The following is a 17,961-nucleotide window of genomic DNA, read 5'->3' as shown; positions in this document are numbered from 1 at the left end:
CCGCTAGAGCTCGTTTATAAACCGTGCACATGGAACATCCCTCCGCTCGAGCTCGTTTATAAACCGTGCACATGGAACATCCCTCCGCTCGAGCTCGTTTATAAACCGTGCACATGGAACATCCCTCCGCTCGAGCTCGTTTATAAACCGTGCACATGGAACATCCCTCCGCTCGAGCTCGTTTATAAACCGTGCACTTGGAACATCCCTCCGCTAGAGCTCGTTTATAAACCGTGCACATGGAACATCCCTCCGCTAGAGCTCGTTTATAAACCGTGCACTTGGAACATCCCTCCGCTAGAGCTCGTTTATAAACCGTGCACTTGGAACATCCCTCCGCTAGAGCTCGTTTATAAACCGTGCACATGGAACATCCCTCCGCTAGAGCTCGTTTATAAACCGTGCACATGGAACATCAGTCCGCTCCAGCTCGTTTATAAACCGTGCACATGGAACATCACTCCGCTAGAGCTCGTTTATAAACCGTGCACATGGAACATCACTCCGCTAGAGCTCGTTTATAAACCGTGCACATGGAACATCAGTCCGCTCCAGCTCGTTTATAAACCGTGCACATGGAACATCACTCCGCTAGAGCTCGTTTATAAACCGTGCACATAAAACATCACTCCGCTAGAGCTCGTTTATAAACCGTGCACATGGAACATCACTCCGCTAGAGTTCCAGAAGCCACTACTGTAAGCACAGGTACACTGGACCCACAAAGTGTGCTGGATGTATTTTTGTAGCTAAAATTCTCATGTTTTTAAAAATTTAATATATAGGGCCAGATTTGTCAAAAATTCTACTTTCCCCCCCCCCCCCCACCTATGGGAAAAATCATTTATAAATCTAGCTTTGAATTTAATGAGATTTTTACAAATTGCTTTCTTGGGAAAAGAGAGGAAAAAAGCTCTTTCATATTTGGGTTATTTCCTTTGTGGGTTTGGATTTTTCCAGCTCTTGATGCAGGGAAAGCTGAAGTATAGGTGACCCGGGCCCATGTCTGAGGCACACTATATAGAGAGTGTCTGCCATCAGGCAGGACCCAGTCCTGGCAGCACAGCTTTTCAATGGCCAAGGGACAAGTTGGGAGGCTGCGGAAATCTGGCAGAATCATGGAAGTTTGGGGGTAGGGGTGGAGGTTTTGTTTCTTTATTAGAGATGTGAGATAAAGTATGTACTTTGTAATGTCTGGTGTTGGGGTTATCACCTTTCTCTCCCAAAATTTGTATTGGGGGATGAGGAGGGCTGCATGCTTAGAACATCTTATCCACAGATCAGCAGAAAATCCTGCCTTTGCTGGTGTTCTCAGTGTATGTGAAGAGTAAACACACACAGCAATGCCAGTGAATTTGGAGTAGTGGGCACTTTGTGTTAACTTCATTGTTCAACGATAGACTGAGGGCTGCTGCCATGGTTATCCTATGGGATGGACACATGGTAGCTGCTTGCCTCAGCAGTTTATCAGAATGCTAGGAGAAGAGGAAGAGCTGTAACGGGGGGGGGGCTGGACAAATCATTTTCATTGATTTTAGTTAGGAAGCTTCCAGCATGCAACGACCTAGAACAAAACGGGAAGGTAGATAGGAATACCTATCTACTACACAGAAAATGTGCACCCAGCCTTTTACCAATGTTAGAAAAACTGTTGCCTTTTCAACTTTAACCTGCTGTGCATAGAAAAATCCTCAATACCGGAGTAGTGCCCCCCATAAGGGAGGGATGCAGTAAGAACGAGTATCTTCTTAAATACTAGAGTATTTCGCCTCTGAGCCAGAACCACATTATGTCAGTCACTGCAGGATAGGCAGCCTTAATATTGTTGTCCCATCGCTCTTCAGCCCCTGCCCTTCCCTGTTAGTCTCCTCTGCAGGTCTTTCTGTTTCCCAGCGTGGCCTGGCCCCTGCTTTGAAGGTGATGCCTCTGTTGCATGGTTTTGTGCTTTGACTAAATAAAACTTGACCTGAGCGTTTGTTATTAAACAGATTCAGCTTTCATGGTTTATTTCTGTGCACTAGAATGGATTTGCACAGGGCATGCAGCACAGCAAACTGTTATCGGTATAAAAAAGCATTAAATCAGCGCCTTAATAGTAGGGGAAAGCTCAACTGCGGCGACCTCTGCCTATTGCTTGGGCGATGCACACAGCACTCGCAGCTGCCTATATTGTTGGCAGACATCACTAGAACACAAGCTTAAGGCAGCTTTCCACGCTGTGGACACGGCAACAAAATCACACCACAGCCATCACTTGGAGAAAGCACGGGCAGGGGGCCAGGTTTTCATGAAAGAACAAGCAATTTTTTCCAAAAATCAAGCCCAAGACATGTGAAATTGAAACACCAATGTCTGTGAGTCTCATAGATGACAAAGGAGCTTAACGTTTTGCATGTTGCAGAAGGTCTGCATGATGTGCACGAATGTCACACTTACAAAATTTGCACATAGCCTTACTCTCATTGCTGACAACAGACTGAATCCATGCTTTTAGTTCACGTTCCTCTTCCCACGCTTAGCAGTATCTTTTAGTTCCTTACTTTAGCTATAGTACATCAAATCCATTTAGTAGCGTAGCAGCCAATGTTGGAAACAGTAGGTATGGACAGGCTTTCTTACAAGGGTGATCTGCTGCAGGGAGAAGAAATAAGAAAAACAATTAGATGAAATTAAAAGTGATGTAGAACAAATTAAAAAAAAACCCACCAGCCCCACACACTGATTCCCCCCTCCCAGCACATCCCAGGCTCCCCACACACTGATTCCCCCCTCACACTGATTCCCCCCTCCCAGCACATCCCAGGCTCCCCACACACTGATTCCCCCCCTCCCAGCACATCCCAGGCTCCCCACACACTGATTCCCCCCTCACATTGATTCCCCCCCTCCCAGCACATCCCAGGCTCCCCACACACTGATTCCCCCCTCCCAGCACATCCCAGGCTCCCCACACACTGATTCCCCCCTCCCAGCACATCCCAGGCTCCCCACACACTGATTCCCCCCTCACATTGATTCCCCCCTCCCAGCACATCCCAGGCTCCCCACACACTGATTCCCCCCTCACACTGATTCCCCCCTCCCAGCACATCCCTGGCTCCCCACACACTGATTCCCCCCTCCCAGCACATCCCTGGCTCCCCACACACGGATTCCCCCCTCCCAGCACATCCCTGGCTCCGCACACACGGATTCCCCCCTCCCAGCACATCCCTGGCTCCGCACACACGGATTCCCCCCTCCCAGCACATCCCTGGCTCCGCACACACGGATTCCCCCCTCCCAGCACATCCCTGGCTCCGCACACACGGATTCCCCCCTCCCAGCACATCCCTGGCTCCGCACACACGGATTCCCCCCTCCCAGCACATCCCTGGCTCCCCACACACTGATTCCCCCCTCCCAGCACATCCCAGGCTCCCCACACACTGATTCCCCCCTCCCAGCACATCCCTGGCTCCGCACACACGGATTCCCCCCAGCACATCCCTGGCTCCGCACACACGGATTCCCCCCTCCCAGCACATCCCTGGCTCCGCACACACTGATTCCCCCCTCCCAGCACATCCCTGGCTCCGCACACACTGATTCCCCCCTCCCAGCACATCCCTGGCTCCCCACACACTGATTCCCCCCTCCCAGCACATCCCTGGCTCCCCACACACTGATTCCCCCCTCCCAGCACATCCCTGGCTCCCCACACACTGATTCCCCCCTCCCAGCACATCCCTGGCCCCCACACTCTCATTCCACCCTCCAACATACTCATTCCTCCCCTCCTGATACCTGGCTGTAGCCAGCTCCCTTCAGCATTCAGATCTGCAGCTGCACAGAAGATTCCTTCTCTGTTGATGCTGCAATACCGTGCTGGGTCTGCCCACACACGTGCTTGTGATTGGTTTACTGCTGCAATAATTTAAGGTGCGCCTGCTATGGACAGGCCTCAGAGCAGCATCAGCCAATCACTGCAACATCAGAGCACAAGTCCCGCCCAAAACACCGCGATTGGCAGGAAAAATAGCCCAATTAAAAGCAACCGGCGAATCGGAAAAAAAACCCCGCGAGTGACTATGAAAAGCAGCCAAATCTCGCGGGAAATAAGCGAGGTTGGCAACACTCCCAGGCGGTTCACCTGGCTATGGACTGCATTTCCCGACATGCCCGCAGCCGCCAGCGCGCAGCCGCCCGGAAGGTGACGTAGGGGCCGCGCGCCCGCGGCGGTGATGGCGGTACGTGGACGCGCAGTGGCAGTAATGGCCGCTCTGGACCGGCGGGCTCCGAGTCTCGACGAGTTCGCTGGGCAGAGCTGGAGCTCCTGGGTGGAGAGGGCTGACCTGGCGGCGACGGGCGGTGAGTGAACACTGGGACTGCGTCCTGCAGGAGCGCTGGATGCGTAGACGCTCAAATGGCCATTTATAGCTGCGGAGTAGAGCCGCTGTCCGGCTCCCGACCCTCCCAAACAAAGGCGCTGCCAGGTCCTAGCGCCGTCGCTTTATGAAGTCGGGGGCGGAGCCAGGGGGCGTGACCAGGGAGGCTGGGGACGAGGAGAAAGGGAGGGGGCAGACAAGGAGACGGCCATAGGGGAGGGGAGGACAGGCAGGGAGCGTGCTACATGATGGGGGGGGAGACAGGAAGAAAGCCATATTGGGAGGTGGGGAAGATGTAGACAAGGAGAAGGGAGAGTGGGCCATTGGGGGGGGGGATAGATAGAACATGTCTTACTGGGTCAGTCGAAAGGTCCATCGAACGCAGTATCCTGTCTCTGACAGTGACCAATCCAGATCTCAAATACCTGGCAGGAGCCCGAAGAATACATCCAATCTTTCCTCTCCCTGTCTACTTCCCTATATAAATGAGCTATGTGGAGAGCAGAAAAAAAACCCGGGAGGGTGCCTTATTGAGGAAGGGGTAGATAGAGAGAAGGGAGGATGGGCAATATGGGGGAATAGACAGGGAGAGGGCTGTATGGGGGAAGGGAGAAGATAGGATGAAGGCTAGATGGGGCGAGGGGAGATCTGGAGGCAAACTGGTAGAGAGCCATATTTGGGAGGTGGGGGGGGGGGGGAACAAATAGGGAGCAGACCATATGGCTGGAGAAGGCAGACAGGGAGAATATCATATGGGTAGGGGCAGAAGACTGACAGGGAGAAAACCATATTGGAGGAGAGGGATGGGGCAATATTAAGAGGACCATATTGGAAGGGGGAGAGCAGATGGGGAGCATGCTACATTGTTGGGGGGCAGACAGGAAGAAAGCCATATTGGAAGGGGGAGGTGTAGACAAGGAGAAGGGAAAGCACGAAGACACCATATGTGAAGGAGAGAAGGTGGAGAGGGGGAAGGCCATATTGGAAGTGGGAAGTGGTAAACAGTGGGAAGGAAGGATGGGCCATCATGGTGGGAAGGTGGACAGATGAGGACAGAACCATATTGGGGAGGAAAGAAGGGTAAGTTGAAAGGGGGAGTAGGCAAGGAGAGGGTTGGCCATATGGTGGAAAGGGCTATATAGTGAGGGGGAGGCAGGTAAACAAGGGGAAGGCCATATTGGGGATGGGAGGGAGAGAGCCTTGGGTGGGAGTCAGAGGATGGAAGCAGGAGGAAGTTGGGGGGGCAGACAGGGAAAGGCCATGAGCAAGAGAGGGAGATTAGGGGGTAGGGAGAGGTGTGCTTAGGGGTAAATAGGGAAAAGGCCATGGGTGGGAGTAAAGAGTGGGGTAAAAGGAGGGGAGAGCACATTGATGAGGGAGGGGTTAGATGGGGTGGTAAGATGGATAGAACCATAGGTGTGGAAAGAAGAGGGGGCTATGGTTGGGTGTGGGTGGGGAGGAGAGCAGAGGAGTGGAAAGAAGGTCACCTTAAAAAGGGAGGGTCTTTCACAGCATTTGTTTCTTGGATCTTGTATACTGCCCAGGGCTATGGCATAGGAGATTAGGAAATTTTAAATAAAGCTAAAGGAGAGCACCATGGTGGGTGAGGGGAGAGGACGTACAGGTTACTGAAGCACAGTCGTGGTGTTGCCCATAAGCTGCTTCTGTCTCTCTCAGGCTCAGATCTGGAAGACGGTGGTAAGAGCAGGAAGAAAGTGGATGCAGTGACTCTTATTAAGGAAGGTAAGAGACAGGAGTTCTGAGCAGGTGAGAAACCTGGGGCCTGTCTTGCATGTTTGCCTCCTTACTGTCTTCTTTTCTGCTGCCTCAGGTTTGGGGCTTTATTACTGCCCTGTTTTATCTTTGCACTATGTTAGGAAATTTGTGCTGACAATTCTGGTTATTTTTTGTTCCAGACATGTCCATTTTTGGTCATTGTCCAGCACATGATGACTTCTATCTAGTGGTCTGTAACCACTGCAGTCAAGTGGTGAAACCCCAGGCCTTTCAGAAGCATTGTGGTAAGCCAGAAAGGAGCAAGAGACCTTCCACTTGCTGCCCTTCTGTCTCTTCCTTTTCTGCTTCCCCTTTCCTATCCTTTTTCTCTATTGCTTTTCTTATCCTCCTTAATCTCTCTGTGGCTCCTTTTTTTTCTCTTTTGTTTGCTTCTGTCTTTTAATCAGTGAAGAGGAGAACATTTGATTGGGATGGACAGGATAGGGAGAAATGTGCGATTAGGGTGGTGGTAGATAATGTTTTTCTTTGCCAAGTCCCATATAAACTGTGCATTCATTACTTTTTTGGGGTTTACTCTTCTTGGACCTTCTGTTTCTAGGCGCTAGTGGGTGCCATATTGCCCAGAGTTTCCTCTGAAGTGCTTACAATGTCTGGGCTATCTGGGAGGTAGGAAAAGGGTTGGCTACTAATTTTCATCAGTAGGGGACCATGGAGTCACCAAGGTAACAGCTTTTGTGTTTTTGGTTTCATCTTGCTGCCAGCTACTATTAAGAATATCAGAAACCTTCTACATTTCCAGAAAGAAGACACGGAGCACTAAGTAAACTCTACAGCCGTGCACACAGCCCGTCAAGCTCGCGGAGGGACCAGGTAGTGAATGGAGAGACCCCAACCTGCAGAAGGCATGGAGGAAAACCAACTAGGGATAGGGCTCATGCCTCCCAAATAAGAAACCATGAAGCTGAAAAGCAGGAAAAACCACCAAAAGACAATCTCCGGTAAGAGGTGTACTGGGGAAAGCACAGAAGAAGGGAGCCGATAGCATGTAACGTGTATTAGCAAAGAAGATCACACGCTGTCTAAAATTAAAAGAAAACCAAATTATCCCCAGGCTTTCCATCCCTTCTTTCTCAGTGTGTCACGGTGCACGAGGACTCACACCCATCCCTAGCCGTTTCTGTGCTTGCTGTATCACAGGGTGCAGGGCCAGTCCATCCCTTCTTTCTCAGTGTGTCACGGCGCACGAGGACTCACAACCATCCCTAGCCGTTTCTGTGCCTGCCGTATCACAGGGTGCAGGCTTTCCATCCCTTCTTTCTCAGTGTGTCACGGTGCACGAGGACTCACACCCATCCCTAGCCGTTTCTGTGCCTGCCGTATCACAGGGTGCAGGCCTTTCCATCCCTTCTTTCTCAGTGTGTCACGGTGCACGAGGACTCACAACCATCCCTAGCCGTTTCTGTGCCTGCCGTATCACAGGGTGCAGGGCCAGTCCATCCCTTCTTTCTCAGTGTGTCACGGCGCACGAGGACTCACAACCATCCCTAGCCGTTTCTGTGCCTGCCGTATCACAGGGTGCAGGCTTTCCATCCCTTCTTTCTCAGTGTGTCACGGTGCACGAGGACTCACACCCATCCCTAGCCGTTTCTGTGCCTGCCGTATCACAGGGTGCAGGGCCAGTCCATCCCTTCTTTCTCAGTGTGTCACGGTGCACGAGGACTCACAACCATCCCTAGCCGTTTCTGTGCCTGCTGTATCACAGGGTGCAGGGATGAAAGACCATCCTTAGTGATGTGTAAATATGTGTAGTCATTTACACATCAACATAGTCTCTGGGGAGAGACAGAAAAGGATGGTGGCTGAACTTGCAGCTTCTCAGGGGTAGAGAAGTGGCCTAGAGTTCAAATCCTATTTCTTCCCCTGAATGTTCTTATGACCTTTAGCCCTCCATTGCTCCAGGTAACGTTAGATTGTGAGCTGTGTCAATGAAACTATTTTGAATGAAATGTGTTGGAATTATGCAGTTGTGTTATATGCAGAAAACCGGTCACTGATTTCTCAGTTCATATATACATCTGCGGAGCTCAGATATTCAGCTATCTTCTGATTCTATGCAGTATAATAGAACTGGAGGTAATTATCCTTATTAGAGTCTGAGTATTTTAAGAGTCTGGTTCCAGTTTCAGCCATCTCAGCTGAAATACCTACAGTACCTGAATGTAATCCACTTTGAAGTCCTGAAAAAAGTGCAAAAAGCAGAATATAAATCAAAATAAATAAAGACTAAGTAAAACTAGGTATGAGATGAAGTGTGTACAGTGTGTCTTAAGCTTTCCCTGTAACCTTCCGACCTTCTTCTTGTAGTTTGTTCATGCCAGTTGTGAACCTGGAAAAAATAGCCGGCCTCCCGAAGGCAGATGGACATGGTTTCCGACTACATCCCAAATCCTCCACCTCGCCTTTGCCAGGACCTCTTCTTATCAACTCGCAAGAGAATCCTCCACATTGCTCCTTGGCAGTGTCCCCAAACGAATGTCTTGTGCCCAGCACCAGCGTGATGTTGGATGTCTTGCGCAGGAAACCGGAGAGTTCTCCAGCATCGATGGATAAGGGGACGAGTACAGCCAAAACGACACAAAAATGTCAGAAGAAGCTTTCTCGTGAGTCTAATGCTGCACTGCATGGAACAAATAAGAGAGGGTAGGACCTGGTTCTGAGGGACATTGGGGACATGGGATGGGTCAGTACCCAAAGAGTTCCAAGATTAACCAAATGTTTCCAGGCTCCGGCCTTTTGTGATTCTTAAAGGGGAGATGCTGGATTAGCCACAAATCCTTCCATTAATCATCCTCAGACACAGCTTTTTTTTTTTTTTGTCATAAGAGCATCTTGTCTCAGAATCCTTTAGTGTGGTTCAGAAGTCCTAAAATACAATGTGAATTTCTGGGGAGAGACAGAAAAGGATGGTGGCTGAATTTGCAGCTTCTCAGGGGTAGAGAAGTGGCCTAGAGTTCAAATCCTGTTTCTTCCACTGAATGTTCTTATGACCTTTGGCATTGCTCCAGGTAACATTAGGAGCAGGGACCTCTCTACATTACCCGAGTTGTAACTTGCTTTGAGCTCATGTTTGGAAAGACAAATAATTACATTTGAAATCCAAATCCAGAAGGGGAAGCGATGTGCTGAAATCTAGCAGGAGAGTGTATGGTTATTGCATAACCAACTCTGATGGGGAAATGCTCTGCTATGGACTATTTCTTACTTTTATGTAGGGTTCAAAAGTATTTTTGTGATGTTTCTGACTCCTTTTTCATCCTTGCAGGGAAGGAGTGTGACCTGAACAGGCAGTGTGGGGTTCTCAATCCAGACACTAAAAGAATGTGCACCCGCTTAATTACCTGCAAGGTATTGTCAGACATGGGGTCTATGGCTTCCCATAAACTGTACTGAGAGGGTGGGGTACGATAACACGGAAAAGCTTATAGGAGGGAGGGAGCATAGGAATGGAGGTGAGAAACAAGCAGGCGCTGTTTCCCAGATCCTTAATCTTCTTTGTTTTGTAGATCCATTCTGTGCATCAACGGCGTGAGGTCCAGGGACGAGCAAAGGACTTTGATGTGTTAGTGGCAGAGCTGAAGGCCAATGCCCGAAACCGTGAGTCTCCAAAAGAGAAGAGTCCTGTGTGGAAGGCCTCTGGCTGTGATCGTCTCTCTCAGGATGCCTCTGCGCTAACTTCTGCAGTATCGCTGCCCTGCCGATCAAAGCAGCTGCAGCATGCATTGCATAGGTAAAGTGCAGCTTTTCAAGTCTTACATTTCTTTGATTGGCCAGCAACCATATTAGTAACTTCAAGTGAAAACTGTTGATATAAATAAGAGATCTCTGATTCATAAGAACATATTGGGTCAGACCAAAAGTCCATCAAGCCCAGTGTTGTGGGATGTAAATAAATGCTTAACACCGGCAGCTTGAAAGAGAAAAGTCTTTGAGATATCTCAGAAGAGAGAAATTATCAGCAAGGGCAATTCAGAAGCAGTCTCAGAGAAAGTTAGTGATACAAAAGGTTAAATAAGTCAACACCACTAATTTGCACAACAGTGAGTTAGTTAACATAACATTTTTCTAATTGGTTGTCATAATTTTAGCTCATATATGCAAATAAGATTGAATTTTTGTAAGTCATGTGACTTCTTGTAAATTGAGTCTAGAAGGCAGAAACAAAACAGTGCTGACCCTTAACATACTTTTTGACCTTTTACATACTTTTTAGCATTTCAGCAGCTTTGGCTATTCTTATTTAAAAATATTTTATTCTGCAACTTCCTGGTATCTGTCCAACGTGGATCATAATGATAGAATCATAAAAACAAGTCCAATCAGTGTAATATGCGAATATTGTAGTATCGCCTGGTGTGGTAAAATGCTATAATAATGCATGGAAGACGCACGCGCTAAGAAAAAGGGGCGTGTAGTATCATGTGGTGAGGTAAAATGCTATAATAATGCATGGAAGACGTACACGCTAAGAAAAAGGGGAGTGTAGTATCGCGTGGTGAGGTAAAATGCTATAATAATGCATGGAAGACGTACACGCTAAGAAAAAGGGGAGGGTAGTATCGCGTGGTGAGGTAAAATGCTATAATAATGCATGGAAGACGCCCACGCTAAGAAAAAGGGGAGCGTAGTATCGCGTGGTGAGGTAAAATGCTATAATAATGCATGGAAGACGTACACGCTAAGAAAAAGGGGAGGGTAGTATCGCGTGGTGAGGTAAAATGCTATAATAATGCATGGAAGACGCACACGCTAAGAAAAAGGGGAGCGTAGTATCGCATGGTGAGGTAAAATGCTATAATAATGCATGGAAGACGAACACGCTAAGAAAAAGGGGAGAGTAGTATCACGTGGTGAGGTAAAATGCTATAATAATGCATGGAAGACGCACACGCTAAGAAAAAGGGGAGGGTAGTATCACGTGGTGAGGTAAAATACTATAATAATGCATGGAAGACGCACACGCTAAGAAAAAGGGGAGGGTAGTATCACGTGGTGACGTAAAATGCTATAATAATGCATGGAAGACGCACACGCTAAGAAAAAGGGGAGGGTAGTATCACGTGGTGAGGTAAAATGCTATAATAATGCATGGAAGACGCCCACGCTAAGAAAAAGGGGAGGGTAGTATCACGTGGTGAGGTAAAATGCTATAATAATGCATGGAAGACGCCCACGCTAAGAAAAAGGGGAGGGTAGTATCACGTGGTGAGGTAAAATGCTATAATAATGCATGGAAGACGCCCACGCTAAGAAAAAGGGGAGGGTAGTATCGCGTGGTGAGGTAAAATGCTATAATAATGCATGGAAGACGCCCACGCTAAGAAAAAGGGGAGGGTAGTATCGCGTGGTGAGGTAAAATGCTATAATAATGCATGGAAGACGCCCACGCTAAGAAAAAGGGGAGCGTAGTATCGCGTGGTGAGGTAAAATGCTATAATAATGCATGGAAGACGCCCACGCTAAGAAAAAGGGGAGCGTAGTATCGCGTGGTGAGGTAAAATGCTATAATAATGCATGGAAGACGCCCACGCTAAGAAAAAGGGGAGCGTAGTATCGCGTGGTGAGGTAAACGTTTTGTGCCCCTGCAATAATTCCTATTTCGCGTCTCGCGCTGAGGGTGAGAGTGACTATAAGGCCCTCATAGTAGTCAGGTATTTATATCTCTGTATTTAGAGGGCCATCTAACATGTAAAACCCGGGGAGATTTACTGCTTAATTGTTTTATGGCGTGTTCTGTTTAACTGTTTCATGTAAAGCCTTGGGCGTTTATTTAAGGCCTTTGGCGTTTTTCTGTTCCATGTAAAGCGGATTGATTTGCATTTCTTACAAGAACTTCGGTATATAAAAATTCAAAATAAATAACAGCTTGAGGTGAGGTGTTGTGGTGGTTTAGGGGGCCAGTTTTACCTGCAGCGTGAGGCCTAGGAACAGCACAGGACACCTCGCTGAAGATTTGACGTCATTTGGAGCGAGGAAAGTCTCACAAAGTTGAAATTTTGTACTTTGTTCTCTCGCCCTAGCTTGATGGACTGTAGCAGGCTGCCATGAAGCTAGGGCGAGAGAACAGCACAAAACTTCATCTTTGTGAGACTTTCCTCGCTCCGCACTTCCTAATCCTCAGCGAGGTGTACTGTGCTGTTTGTATAGGCAGGCAGTCATTTATGAGCAGCCCAGAAAAGCACAAAATTCTGCTTTTCTGGACACCCTCCAGCTTAATATCCTAGCGATATTAAGTCGGAGGAACCGAAAATGTGCTGGGCACTCCGGTTAGGAGAACGGACGCTCAGTTTTACCGATGTCCGTTTTCCTAACCATTCGCTCCTAAAATTGAGCGTCTGTTTCCTGATCCCACTTATAGTGGGTGACAGAGCCCCCCCCTCTCTCTCCTGGGCCCAGGAGGTGCTAGGGATGTGTAATCATCCCTAGCGCCTCCTTGTATCGCGACCTCTCGTTTAAATGCGTTGTTTTAATGTTTATCATACTTAAGTATTAAGTTAAAGAATTACAGTATCGCATATATGGATAGTCCATAAATGGAATTACAATACACATTACATATTTCAATCATGTATCTGAACAATTTCGCCACCTACTAGTTAAATTACAATCTATTTTGAATTTATTCGTGTGCCTATCTGCAAACCGTTGTGATGGTATAGAAAAGTTTTTAAATAAATATAGGAGTGCGCGTCGGGAGAGCGGGTGCTCAACTCGGAGCACCCGTTCTCCCGTGATCTTTATTGAATCGGCCTGTGTGAGGGCTCTCTCTCCACGCCATATTGCCCCTATTTTCATAAATCCTGCCCAAACTCCTCCCTAATCCCGCCCCTTCTCAAAATTAGCATTTGTGCGCTAGCGTTGTCGCATTTGGCTGAATTGACCCTCTTACGTTGTAAGCCCTCTGGGGTATAGCACCTGAATGTGTAATCTGCTTTGAAGTGCTGAAAAGTGGAATATAAAAATCTCACTGTATAAACCTCAATCTCACTGTTGTAGGTGCAGGATGTCCTCTGAAAGTGATTTAGAGGAGGATGTGCCCTCCCTTTGTGAAGGAGAGGCTGCGCTTCTCTACCTGTTCTCCACTCCGAGCGAGGCGAGCGAGGATGAGGCACCGGAGGATGGGGAGAGCCTGGAGTGTCATCACGGGAGCCGGCCACCTCAGCCACAGGCGGTAAGTACCTGGCTGATGGCAGCAGAGGGAGACTGAATCGGCAGAAACACAAGTCACCGGGCTCCTGACTATCGCTGTGGGCTGCCCTTGCATCTCCTGTGCTGACATGAAGTCTCTCCCCTCACAGCTCTGTACTTTTGGGAGCCGTCTGGTTGGCCTGGGATGTTACCTGTTTAACCGGCGCTTGGACCGCTTCTGTTCTGCATTCAGTTCCATGTTGGAGAGGCACCTGAGCTCTCACATGTGGAAGTAAGTTTCTGCATAGCTGCCTTCCGTGTTACATACGCTTGCTCTTCCCAGGCAGGACACTGCTTCCTGTGCACGATTGCTTTGTACGGAATAATTGTGGAATGTGCTCGTTAGTCTCATGGTATGAGCAGTGCACATTTCACGGATGTGTTAGATGAACCTAGTCTGGACTCACCGATATAACTTAATGAGTGATTCATCAAAAATGTTAGGTGGGTGGGGGAGAAACTGTTTTCTAATGCATTTTATTTGCTTGAAATAAACAGAAAAATACCTCCAGCAGCCGAGCTCCCCGTACCCTCAGTAATACCAGCCGATATCCCAGGATGCTCTGCCGTTTCTGCTGGGCCCCCTTCCTGCACAGCTTCCTCCTCCGTCGCCAGGGAAGTGTGCAGCCAAGCTGTAATGAGCTACGCAGCCTCCTCGCCCCACGTGGCTGCAGCATGCAGCCAGGCAGACTGCACGGGCGGGAGCCAGGCCATGACGTCTCCTCTCCCAGCCAACACCCCCTCCCCGTCCTTCAGCAAACTGCCTTCCACCAAGTCCAGCCGCTCCTCCAGGTGGAAAGAAGGAGGCAGCCAGGACACGGAGCCTCCGCCCCGAAAGCGCAAACAGTCTTCCACCCCCTCCCACAAAAGAAACTGTATGGTGCAGCCCTCGCCCTCAGAGACGAAACCTTCCTTGGCCTATGCTGTCAATGGGGTCATCCCGTCTGGCCCCACAGTCAAACGGACAGAACTCTGTGCATCTCGGGAACACCGGCCCACACCAATCAACAGCTCAAAATCTCTACACCCCAACTGCTCGGCTGAAGAGGAGGGAAAGAAAAGGAAAACCTTGGCCAGCTACTACCGGGCAGAGAAGCCAAAGCACTTGTCAGCTGCAAGCAATGCCGGCTGCTCGGCCCGCAGGAAGAAATCGGGCTCCTTGCTAGGATTTGAGGAAAAACGAAACACATTGAAGGTAAAATGTTCACGCTCTCTCCACGCTAAGGAAAGAAGCTAAAACTCTCTCTCTCTGTTATACCTGCCCTTCCCACTACACAAACCGAGCTGCCTGGGTGCCTACACAGCTCCTGCAGTCCTGGCCTCTCTCAGCAGGAGTCCCCCAGGGGCGCAGGGCCATTCTCATGCTAATTCATCTTCATGTGTGTAAGCTGTAGTGTAACCCCCAGCAGGCCCCAAACCATGAAACGAATCCCTCGCCAATAAGATAAGTAAGCGTTAGACATAGCGGGCTGTGTTGTGTCGCCAATAAGATAAGTAAGCGTTAGACATAGCGGGCTGTGTTGTGTCGCCAATAAGATAAGTAAGCGTTAGACATTGGGGGCTGTGTTGTGTCTCCAATAAGATAAGTAACCGTTAGACATAGGGGGCTGTGTTGTGTCTCCAATAAGATAAGTAACCGTTAGACATAGCGGGCTGTGTTGTGTCTCCAATAAGATAAGTAACCGTTAGACATAGGGGGCTGTGTTGTGTCTCCAATAAGATAAGTAACCGTTAGACATAGCGGGCTGTGTTGTGTCGCCAATAAGATAAGTAACCGTTAGACATAGGGGGCTGTGTTGTGTCTCCAATAAGATAAGTAACCGTTAGACATAGGGGGCTGTGTTGTGTCTCCAATAAGATAAGTAACCGTTAGACATAGCGGGCTGTGTTGTGTCGCCAATAAGATAAGTAACCGTTAGACATAGCGGGCTGTGTTGTGTCACCAATAAGATAAGTAACCGTTAGACATAGGGGGCTGTGTTGTGTCTCCAATAAGATAAGTAAGCGTTAGACATAGGGGGCTGTGTTGTGTCTCCAATAAGATAAGTAACCGTTAGACATAGCGGGCTGTGTTGTGTCTCCAATAAGATAAGTAACCGTTAGACATAGCGGGCTGTGTTGTGTCTCCAATAAGATAAGTAACCGTTAGACATAGGGGGCTGTGTTGTGTCGCCAATAAGATAAGTAACCGTTAGACATAGCGGGCTGTGTTGTGTCACCAATAAGATAAGTAACCGTTAGACATAGGGGGCTGTGTTGTGTCTCCAATAAGATAAGTAAGCGTTAGACATAGGGGGCTGTGTTGTGTCTCCAATAAGATAAGTAACCGTTAGACATAGGGGGCTGTGTTGTGTCGCCAATAAGATAAGTAACCGTTAGACATAGGGGGCTGTGTTGTGTCTCCAATAAGATAAGTAACCGTTAGACATAGCGGGCTGTGTTGTGTCTCCAATAAGATAAGTAACCGTTAGACATAGCGGGCTGTGTTGTGTCGCCAATAAGATAAGTAACCGTTAGACATAGCGGGCTGTGTTGTGTCGCCAATAAGATAAGTAACCGTTAGACATAGCGGGCTGTGTTGTGTCGCCAATAAGATAAGTAACCGTTAGACATAGCGGGCTGTGTTGTGTCGCCAATAAGATAAGTAACCGTTAGACATAGCGGGCTGTGTTGTGTCGCCAATAAGATAAGTAACCGTTAGACATAGCGGGCTGTGTTGTGTCGCCAATAAGATAAGTAAGCGTTAGACATAGCGGGCTGTGTTGTGTCTCCAATAAGATAAGTAAGCGTTAGACATAGCGGGCTGTGTTGTGTCTCCAATAAGATAAGTAACCGTTAGACATAGCGGGCTGTGTTGTGTCGCCAATAAGATAAGTAACCGTTAGACATAGGGGGCTGTGTTGTCGCCAATAAGATAAGTAAGCGTTAGACATAGGGGGCTGTGTTGTGTCGCCAATAAGATAAGTAACCGTTAGACATTGGGGGCTGTGTTGTGTCGCCAATAAGATAAGTAAGCGTTAGACATAGCGGGCTGTGTTGTGTCACCAATAAGATAAGTAACCGTTAGACATAGCGGGCTGTGTTGTGTCTCCAATAAGATAAGTAACCGTTAGACATAGCGGGCTGTGTTGTGTCGCCAATAAGATAAGTAACCGTTAGACATAGCGGGCTGTGTTGTGTCGCCAATAAGATAAGTAACCGTTAGACATAGCGGGCTGTGTTGTGTCACCAATAAGATAAGTAAGCGTTAGACATAGCGGGCTGTGTTGTGTCACCAATAAGATAAGTAAGCGTTAGACATAGCGGGCTGTGTTGTGTCACCAATAAGATAAGTAAGCGTTAGACATAGCGGGCTGTGTTGTGTCGCCAATAAGATAAGTAACCGTTAGACATAGCGGGCTGTGTTGTGTCGCCAATAAGATAAGTAACCGTTAGACATAGCGGGCTGTGTTGTGTCGCCAATAAGATAAGTAACCGTTAGACATAGGGGGCTGTGTTGTGTCGCCAATAAGATAAGTAAGCGTTAGACATAGCGGGCTGTGTTGTGTCACCAATAAGATAAGTAACCGTTAGACATAGCGGGCTGTGTTGTGTCGCCAATAAGATAAGTAAGCGTTAGACATAGCGGGCTGTGTTGTGTCGCCTCCCTCTTGGAGCTGTAGGCCCTGCACTGATTCTAGCTTTTCTTCTCTTGTCTTTCCAGTCAAAAGCGCATTAACGAGTCAGTGCCACCAGGATGCTTCGGCGACGGCGTTCTCTGCCCATCGTACGCCTGCATAGGATGGAAATGCCACTGCTTTTTCTAACCTTATTTTTTTAACTCGTAAAAAAAAACAAAAAAAACATACCTCAAGACTCTTTGCTGTTCTGTTGCTGCTAATAAAAGAAAAATCTTTGCAGAAGGAAAAGCGGCACAAGCTTTGCAGGAGGCTGCAGGGTCTGTGGGGTCTTTGTGCTGTGGATGTTGAAACCGTGGCTGAGGGATGTGAGGAGGAGGAGGGGGGCTGGTCTGCTGCCTCCCCTCTCCTCTCGTCATCGCTCTGTACAGAGGTGAGGGAAGGGTTAAGCACTGTAGCAGTAAGATTCATAAAAGCAAGGGGGGGTGGGGGGTGGGATCTTATTCATGCAAGGAAAGCAGATCCTGCGGGGGGGAAGGTCTGTACGGTGCTGGCGTTTACAAGAGGATTGGATTACTTCCTGCAGCAAAGTCCATAAAGAGTTATTCCCTATACGTAGTCGAATCAGTCCAGACCGTGGGTTGAGCCTCCTTTCCAGCAGGTGGAGACAGAGAAAAACTGAAAGGGTGTCCTACATGAGGACAGAGCCTACCCTGCAGCCCTTCAGTATTTGTCTGTCTCCAGCAGGTGCAGCAGCTCAGCCTTCGGTCTCCTGCTCTAGGCTGGTCAGCCTTTTCTTTTCTTCATGGATCAAGCAAGTACTTCTTTTTAGGAGTTAAATTGGCTTCTTAAAAAAAAAAAAAAAAGGTCTTTTTTTTTTTTTTTCTGTGCAGGATACGTTAGCCGTCTCCTGGCTCTTGCCGGACTCGGGGGGCCTTAGCCCCTTGTGCGCTGCATGGCCTGAGTCCGTGGGCACTTCCAGGTGTGGGGACAGA

The 17,961-nt window shown here is 48.4% G+C and overlaps 1 protein-coding gene and 1 long non-coding RNA gene across 5 annotated transcripts; one reads left to right on the top strand and one right to left on the bottom strand.

The window, feature by feature from the left end:
* Positions 1-816: 816 nt before the first annotated feature.
* Positions 817-4,271, bottom strand: LOC115074184. Its single transcript, XR_003852203.1, has 2 exons — positions 4,133-4,271; positions 817-2,631 (listed from the first exon to the last, which is right to left on the bottom strand). It is a non-coding gene; the product is annotated as an uncharacterized LOC115074184 (long non-coding RNA).
* On the top strand, positions 4,198-17,251 carry ATXN7L2 (ataxin 7 like 2). 4 transcript variants are annotated; one of them, XM_029573415.1, is made up of 11 exons: positions 4,198-4,350; positions 6,045-6,110; positions 6,284-6,388; positions 6,904-7,102; positions 8,469-8,764; positions 9,427-9,509; positions 9,668-9,891; positions 13,158-13,332; positions 13,460-13,581; positions 13,848-14,544; positions 17,053-17,251. In XM_029573415.1, the coding sequence occupies exons 1-11, from the start codon at positions 4,224-4,226 to the stop codon at positions 17,065-17,067; spliced, it is 2,109 nt and encodes a 702-aa protein (XP_029429275.1). In that variant the 5' UTR covers positions 4,198-4,223; the 3' UTR covers positions 17,068-17,251. The 4 variants fall into 4 exon arrangements, with proteins under 4 accessions (XP_029429275.1, XP_029429277.1, XP_029429278.1 ...); XM_029573416.1 differs by lacking the exon at positions 4,198-4,350 and adding an exon at positions 5,136-5,447; XM_029573417.1 differs by lacking the exon at positions 6,284-6,388.
* Positions 17,252-17,961: the final 710 nt, after the last annotated feature.

Source organism: Rhinatrema bivittatum, chromosome 12 (assembly GCF_901001135.1).
Source record: "Rhinatrema bivittatum chromosome 12, aRhiBiv1.1, whole genome shotgun sequence".
Taxonomy (NCBI): Eukaryota; Metazoa; Chordata; class Amphibia; order Gymnophiona; family Rhinatrematidae; genus Rhinatrema; species Rhinatrema bivittatum.
The sequence above is the reverse complement of the archived record's forward strand: the minus strand, read 5'-3'. Positions and strand labels throughout refer to the sequence as shown.